General features: G+C 68.4%; 1 protein-coding gene across 1 annotated transcript; it reads left to right on the top strand.

Moving 5' to 3' along the window:
• Positions 1 to 819: 819 nt before the first annotated feature.
• On the top strand, positions 820 to 7,042 carry PPP1R1B (protein phosphatase 1 regulatory inhibitor subunit 1B). The gene is made up of 8 exons (XM_039697377.1): positions 820 to 1,515; positions 2,543 to 2,603; positions 3,328 to 3,350; positions 4,679 to 4,751; positions 4,844 to 4,951; positions 5,709 to 5,777; positions 6,501 to 6,647; positions 6,738 to 7,042. Exons 1-8 carry the CDS (start codon positions 1,435 to 1,437, stop codon positions 6,824 to 6,826), a joined length of 651 nt encoding a protein of 216 aa, XP_039553311.1. The 5' UTR covers positions 820 to 1,434; the 3' UTR covers positions 6,827 to 7,042.
• Positions 7,043 to 8,258: the final 1,216 nt, after the last annotated feature.

Genomic DNA, 8,258 nt, shown 5'->3' with positions numbered 1-8,258 from the left:
GACACCCGCCAGGGGACAGGGTGGCAGAGGGACCCTCACCTTGTCCCCAGATTTTGGTCTCCATGAGGACACTGCGCTCTGATTTGTCCCCACCCGGCTGGCCACTGCGCCGTGCCACAGCCACAAGTTTGTCACCCTCAGCCAGGTTTTGTCACCCAGAGCCAGGCTTTGTCACACAGAGCCAAGATTTGTCACGCACATCCAAGATTTATCTCCCAGAGCTGGACTTTGTCACCAAGAGCTGGCCTTTGCCACCCAGAGCCACAATTTGCCACCCGGAGCCACAATTTGTCACCCGGAGCGGGGCTGTGCCGTGTTTTGCCGGGCTTTGCCGCGTGGTGCCGGGCGGGCGGCTGCTCCGTGGCTCGGTGCCACCCGGGTAAATATTTTGCTGGAGCGGTGGCTGCTGGCCCAGGGCCACCCGCAGCCGTTGGAGCACCGGGAGATCCGGGGGACGGAGCCAGCTCCCAGCTCCCCCTTCCTCGTTCCTGCTCGGAGGCGGCTTCCATGACACCGCCCCGGGACATCCCAGGAGGGGACGAGCCACCGCTGCTGCAGCTGCTGCCCACCCCGCTGTCCCCCCCTGCGTGGGGACCCCCTGGTTGTGGCCAGGGGTGTCCCCGATGTCCCCCCGCTCCCTGCCGGGAATGTGCAGCTCTGGTGCCGCTCGTGGCCCTGCGGGATGAACCCCCCCCCCTCCCCTTTGTGCCCCCTTGGGATTTTCTGGGGGGAAAATCTCCAAAAAGTGGGGAAGAGCCCGGGCAGGTGGGCACAGCCGTGGGTGAGGACACAGCCCCCGCAGCCGCGACACCCCGGGGGCTGCAGCTGGGGGTGGGGGACCCCCGGCACACGGGGGGGTGGGATGTTTTGGGTGTCCCATGCCCCCACGGATGTCCCCTGTGCGTCTCTTCAGAGTGGTGGCCCTGTCCCGTGTGGCACAGAGTAGCCGGGGGGGGTGGAGGGTGAATTTTGCCGCTGCCCACACGGGGGTGGGAGCGGCTGTCCCTCTGTCCCCTGTCCCCCCACCTCTGGGGACACTCAGGCATGAGGGACGGGGACACACACGGAGCCAGCCGTCCCTGTCCCAGCGCAACCGGCCACTGCAGGCGGGGTCCCCCGCGGCAGGGAAGGGGTTAAGGACCCCCCACAGGTTGGCTGAACCCCCTGGGGGGCTCCCCAAGGACTCATTACCGCGGCCTCAGCCCCCCTGCCCGGGGAGGGGGGATGAATAATTCAGCTCCTGGTAGGAAGACGTGTCCTCCCTCCCTCTCCTTCCTCCTCCTCCTCCTCCTCCTCACCGGCTCTGCCTTCCCCACCTCCCGCCACTCTCATTCCTCGCCGTACCGAGCCCCGGCTGCCACGGAACTCCGCTCGGTAGCGGTGCCAGGGACCCCCCCTCCCCACCCCGGGCTGCGGTGACTCCCGGCCGAGGCCATGGACCCCAAGGAGCGCAAGAAGATCCAGTTCTCCGTGCCGGCCCCCCCCAGCAACCTGGACCCCCGCGCCGTGGAGATGGTGAGGGGAGCGGCGGCAGGGCACAGGGGACAGGGGACAGGGGACAGCCCGGGGGTCTCTCCTCTCTGCCCGGGCAGAGCGCTGCCCGTGACCTCGGGGCAAGGAGGGACCCCCGGAGTGAGCGCGTGGGACGGGAGGGGGACACGAGAGGGGGACACGGGAGAGCCCCGGGGTGCTGGAGGGAGGTGGGGAAGGACAGGGACAGAGTGGGACAGGAGGGAGGGGATGGGACAAGGGGGATCGGAGGGGACAGAGGGGACAAGGCAGGGGATGGGACAAGTGGGATCGGAGGGGACAGGAGGACCCGGAGACCAGGACAAGGGGGATCGGAGGGGACAAGGCAGGGGATGGAAGGGACAGAGGGGACGGCGGGGGGATGCGTTGGGACAGATGGGATGGGACAAGGGGAGGTGGGAGGGGACAGAGGGAGGGAGGGGATGGATCCAGGGGAGATCGGAAGGGACAGAGGGGACAGGGGGAGAGGATGGGACCGGCAGAGCAGGACAGGGGGGACCGGAGTGGGCAGGACGTGGGACAGGAGGGACAGACCGGACGGGAGCGCGGCGGGGACACAGAAAGGGACGGGGACAGGACGAGAGAGCTCCGAGGTCCCCGTGGGAGCTGCGGTCCCGCACATGGGGAGTTGTGCCAGGGGGAGAGGGACAGGGACAGGGACAGGGATGGCACAGGACAGCAGGGAAGGGATGAGACAGAGAGGATGAGGACAGGGATGGGATGAAGGGGACAGGACACGCTGGGAGTCGCTGCAGCCACCCCCCGCCGGTTGTCCCTGCTCCGAGGGGACATCCCCAGCACACGCCGGACCCGGAGCCCCCCCGGAGGAGCTGGCCTGGGGCTCTCATGGGGCTGGGAGGCACTGGGGACACCTCGGGGACCCCCGTGCCGGGGAGGCTGGTGGCCCTGCACCCACACGCTCACACACGCGCAGACACGTGTCCCTGGGGCGCAGGGCAGGGGACAGGGGACCCGGGGCGTCCCCAGCCGGTGACACCCCGCTGTGCCCCAGATCCGCCGGCGGAGGCCCACGCCGGCCATGCTCTTCCAGCTCTCCGAACACTCCTCGCCAGGTGAGCCGGGCCGGGAGGGGACACCGGGCCGGGGACAGCCCGTCCAGGGACGGGAGGCGGTGGCAGGGAGGGCACATTGTGTCTGTCATGGTGGCCGGGATGGGACAAGGTGGCAGGGAGGGGATATTGTGTCTGTCATGGTGGCAGGGATAGGACACGGTGGCAGGGATGGGACACGGTGGCAGGGAGGGGACACGGTGGCAGGGAGGGGACATTGTGTCTGTCATGGTGGCAGGGATGGGACAAGGTGGCAGGGAGGGGACATTGTGTCTGTCATGGTGGCAGGGATGGGACAAGGTGGCAGGGAGGGGATATTGTGTCTGTCAGTGTGTCTGGGATGGGACACGGTGGCAGGGATGGGACACGGTGGCAGGGAGGGGACACGGTGGCAGGGAGGGGATATTGTGTCTGTCAGGGTGGCAGGGATGGGACACGGTGTCTGTCACGGTGGCTGGAAGGGGACATTGTGTCTGTCAGTGTGTCTGGGACGGGACACGGTGGCAGGGAGGGGACGCGGTGGGCAGTGGGATGTGTCACCTGTGGAACGGGATGTGTCACCTGTGGAACGGGATTTCTGGAGAAGGTGGCAGGGAGGGGACGGGGTATCACTTAAGGAGAGGGTGGCGGGTCCCTGGCGGGCAGGGTAACCCCTGGACGGGGGTCCGAGGGTGGCACGGGTGCCCGTGTCCCTCTCACCCTTCTCTCCCCGGCGCCGCGGACACAGAGGACGAGAACCTGCCCTACCAGGTGAGCGGGCGCGGGGACCCCCGGCACAGCCCCCTCCCCGTCCCGTGTCCCCGGGGGTTTATCGGCGCCCGGAGCTTATCGGCTCCTTCCCGGCACGGGCACACGGCGCCAGCGCCGGGACGGGGACGCGGGATGGGGACATGGAGCCGAGCCAGGCTCTGGAGTTTGTGCAACCAGCGCGTGACCGCCGCGGGGTCACCCCCACGGTGTCCCCAGCACGGTGTCCCCGGTGCCACATCCCCACGGAGTGCCAAACGCGAGCTCTCCATAGCGGGGTCACCATCGGGGGCAGCCCAAAAACAGGTCCCCAAGGCAGTGTCCCCATCGTGGGGACCCCCATGCCATGTCCTCATGGCAGTGTCCCCATTGTGGGGACCCTAATGCCACATCTTCATGGCAGTGTCCCCATCGTGGGGTCCCCAATGCCACATCCTCATGGCAGTGTCCCCATAATGGGGACCCTAATGCCACATCCTCATGGCAGTGTCCCCATTGTGGGCACCCCAGTGCCACGTCCTCATGGCAGTGTCCCCATAATGGGGGTCCCCAATACCAAATCCTCATGGCAGTGTCCCCATAATGGGGGTCCCCAATACCAAATCCTCATGGCAGTGTCCCCATAATGGGGGTCCCCAATACCAAATCCTCATGGCAGTGTCCCCATCGTGGGGACCCTAATGCCACACCTTCATGGCAGTGTCCCCATTGTGGGCACCCCAGTGCCACATCCTCATGGCAGTGTCCCCATAATTATGGGGTCCCCAATACCAAATCCTCATGGCAGTGTCCCCATCGTGGGGACCCTAATGGCACATCCTCATGGCAGTGTCCCCATAATGGGGACCCTAATGCCACACCTTCATGGCAGTGTCCCCATTGTGGGCACCCCAGTGCCACATCCTCATGGCAGTGTCCCCATAATTATGGGGTCCCCAATACCAAATCCTCATGGCAGTGTCCCCATAATGGGGCCCCTAAGGCCACACCTTCATGGCAGTGTCCCCATTGTGGGCACCCCAGTGCCACGTGCTCATGGCAGTGTCCCCATCATGGGGGTCCCCAGCACAGGATCCCCACGGAGGGGTCCTCAGGGTGGTGTCCCCAATACCCCACCCCCAGTGCAGGGTCCCCACGGTGTCCCCAACCCCACGTCCCCACCCCACACCCCCTCAGCAATGTCCTCACTGCTGGGGAGGGGTGGGTGCCAGCCCCATCGTGAGACCCCCACCGCAGCCCCCCCCTCACCGGGGGGCTCCCCGCTCTCCGGGGGCCGCGGTGACCCCCAGGGGACACCAGGCCCCCCCATGGCGACACCGCTCCCCCCGCAGCGCTCGGGCGAGGGCTGCCTGCTCAAACCAAAGAGGACCAACCCGTGTGCCTACACCCCGCCCTCGCTCAAAGGTACGGCCCGGGGGCAGCGGGGACAGCGCGGGGGCTGCGGGGACACCCCGGTGACACCGGTGACACCCCGGTGACACCGCTGTCCCCCCCAGCCGTGCAGCGCATCGTGCAGTCCCACCTGGAGAGCGGCATGGGCGGCGGTGACAGCTCCGACGGGGAGCCCGACGACGGCTGCGACCCCGACAGCGCCCTGGAGGCTGGTGAGGGGACACGGGGACATCCGTGGATGTCACAGCCTGGGGGACACAGGGACGCGGGGAGGGGGATTCTGGAGCAGGAGGGGTGTGGCGGTGGAGCTGCTGGAATCTGCGGGGTGGGGACATGCCACAGCCCGGGGGACAAGGAGAGGTGGGGACACGGGGGGACAGACACAGAGCCTGGGGACACGGGGGGACAGACACAGGGGACACGGGGGTGTGGGAACACGGGGATCAGAGCCCAGGGCACACGGGGACAGGATTGCCGGGGCCTGGGGGACACGGGGACAGCCTGAGGGACACAAGGGGAGCCTGGGGACACGGAGGGAGTTTGGGGGACACGGGGAGAGCCTGGAGGACACGGGGGAGAGCCTGGAGGACACGGGAGGACTCTGGGGGACATGAGGGGAGCTTGGGGGACACGGGGGGAGTCTGGGGGACACGGGGGGATTCCTGGGGGACACGGAGGGATGGGGACGAAGCTGCTGGAGCGGGGACGGGAGCCGCCATCCCCTGAACCCCTGGGGGACAAAGGCGACACACGGACTGGCTGCTGCCGGTGCTGTCCTCGCCGCCACCGCGTTCCCCCGCCGGGCCGTGTCCCCGTCCCCCGCGGGGCCCGGTGACGCCAGCCGGACCCCCGGCCGCTGCCGGACGCGGCGATGCCCGGCCCCGGCGGAGCCCCGGCCGAGCCCCGGCCGAGCCCCGGGGCCGAGCGTGCCTCGCCGAGCCCCGGCCTCATCCACCCCCGCCCGGGCAGCCCCGGGGAGCCAGGGCAGAGCCGAGCGCAGCTACTTCCCCGCCGGGCTCAAGGCGCACAAGAGGAAAGGTAACGGGGTGGGGACCGAGAGGAGGGGACACGGGGGGACAGGGGTGGCAGGAGGATGGAGGTGGAAGGAGGCGAGGGGACAGTGAGGGGGACAGGGATGGCAGAGGGATGGGGACAGCAAAGGGACAACGTGGTGGAGGGACGGGGATAATGGGGGACAAGGATGAGGGGGTGGCAGGAGGATGGGGACAGGGATGGCAGGAGGGTGGGGGCAGATGGGGGGACAGGGATGGCAGAGGATGGCGGGAGGACAGGCAGAGTGGAGGATAGGGGTGGCAGGAGGATGGGGACAGCGAGGGGATGGCATGGTGGAGGGATGGGGATGGTGGGGGACGAGGATAAGTGGGTAGCAGGAGGATGGGGACAGCAGGACAGGGGTGGCAGAGGGATGGCAGGAGGACAGACACAGTGGAGGTGATGGCAGGAGGACAGGGGTGGCAGGAGGATGGGGACAGGGGTGGCAGAGGGATGGCGGGAGGACAGACACAATGGAGGACAGGGATGGCAGGAGGATGGGGACAGAGAAGGAATGGCATGCTGGAGGGATGGGGATGGCGGGGGACAAGGATAGGGGGGTGGCAGGAGGACGGAGATGGCAGGGACACAGGGACAGCGAGGGGACGTGGCCGCTCCCCCGCCCGGGGATGCCAGGCGGGCACCAGGGCTCGGGGCTGCGTCCCCCCCGTGCCTCAGCTGTGCCACCTCACTCTGTGCGTCCCCAAGGTGGGCAGAAGGTGTCCTTCGCCGGCGGCATCGACGAGCGCGAGGAGGACCTGAAGTCCCTCACGGTGTCAGAGATCCCCGAGGACCCCGAGGGCGCGGAGGGTGACGAGGAGGAGCCGGGCCAGGAGCAGGACGGTGGCACCGGGGGTACGTGGGCTGTCACCCCCCTGCCACCCCCGCTGTCCCCGGTGCCACTACGGCAGACAGGGACAGCTGACGCCCCGTTTGTGTCCCCAGAGCGGCGACACGTCGGCTTCGCCGAGGTGCCCTCGCGCCCCATCGGCACCGAGCGCCACTCGCCCACCTTCCCGCTGGGCACCAGTTAGCTGGCACCGGGCACCGGGCACCGGCCCCCCCGGCACCCCCCGGCCGCCCGCTGCCTGCGCTTCGCCTGCCGTGCGCCGTGTGCTGCGCCATGCTGGGCCCAGGGCCCTGCGCCATGCCGTGCTGGGCCGTGCCGTGCCATGCTGGTCCGTTCCGGTCCATGCTCGTCCATACTGGTCCATACTGGTCCATACTGGTCCATGCTGGTCCATACTGGTTCATGCTGGGCCGTGCTGGTCCATGCTCGTCCATACTGGGCCATGCTGGTCCGTGCTGGGCCATGCTGGTCCGTGCTGGGCCGTGCTGGGCCATTCTGGTCCATGCTGGTCCATACTGGTCCATACTGGTCCATACTGGGCCATGCTGGTCCATTCTGGTCCATGCTGGGCCATGCTGGGCCATGCTGGTCCATTCTGGTCCATGCTGGGCCATGCTGGTCCGTGCTGGTCCATACTGGGCTGTGCTGGGCCATCCTGGTTCATGCTGGTTCATGCTGGGCCGTACTGGGCTGTGCTGGGCCATGCTGGTCCATGCTGGTCCATGCTGGGCTGTGCTGGGCCATGCTGGTTCATGCTGGGCCGTGCTGGTCTATGTTGGGCCGTACTGGGCTGTGCTGTGCCATATTGGGCCCTGTGTCCTGTGCTGGTCCATGCTGGTCTATACTGGTGTATACTGGGCCGCTCTGGGCCGTGCTGTGCCATGCTGGGCCCTGTGCCACGCTGGTCCATGCTGGTCTGTACTGGGCCGCGCTGGGCCATGCTGTGCCATGCTGGCCCGTGTGCCCTGTGCCGCACTGGGCCGTGCTGTGCCATGCTGGGCCCTGTGCCACGCTGGTCCGTGCTGGTCTGTACTGGGCCGCGCTGGGCCATGCCATGCCACGCTGGGCCCTGTGCCACTCTGGGCCGCGCCAGGCCGCATCGGGACCCCCGGCCACGGCCGCCCCCTCCCCGCGGGCCTCGTGCCCCCCCGGCTGCCGGCGCAGGGGCCGGGGACGGGACCCCCGGGCGCTGGCGGGGCCCGGGCCCCCCCTGGCTGCTGCCCCCCGGCCCCACGCGAGCAGAGCCCCCCGCCCGCAATAAACGGCTGTACACTGGCTGCAGAGTGTTTTGGGGGGCTGGGGGCTCCGGTTCCCTTTTGGGGGGGGGGTCTGGGCTTTGTTGGGGGGGCACAGACTGGGGGTGCCCCATGAACACCCCCCTCTCCCGCAGGGAATGGGCTGTCCCTCGCCCCCCCTGACTCCCCCCATGTGGGGAATGGTCTCTCCCAGCCCCACGGGCACCCCTCCACTGGAGAATGGTCTCGCCCAGACCCACCGGCACACCCCCAATGAGGGGAATGGTCTCTCCCTTGCCCACCCCCACAGACACCCCTCTTCCACACGGGGATGGTTTTGCCCTCACCCCACGGATTCCCCCCTTTGGAATGGTCTCTCCC

The sequence above is a fragment of the Passer montanus genome, unplaced genomic scaffold, assembly GCF_014805655.1.
Source record: "Passer montanus isolate IOZ18808 unplaced genomic scaffold, ASM1480565v1 scaffold117, whole genome shotgun sequence".
NCBI classification, from domain to species: domain Eukaryota; kingdom Metazoa; phylum Chordata; class Aves; order Passeriformes; family Passeridae; genus Passer; species Passer montanus.
This window is presented reverse-complemented; position numbering and strand designations above follow the sequence as displayed.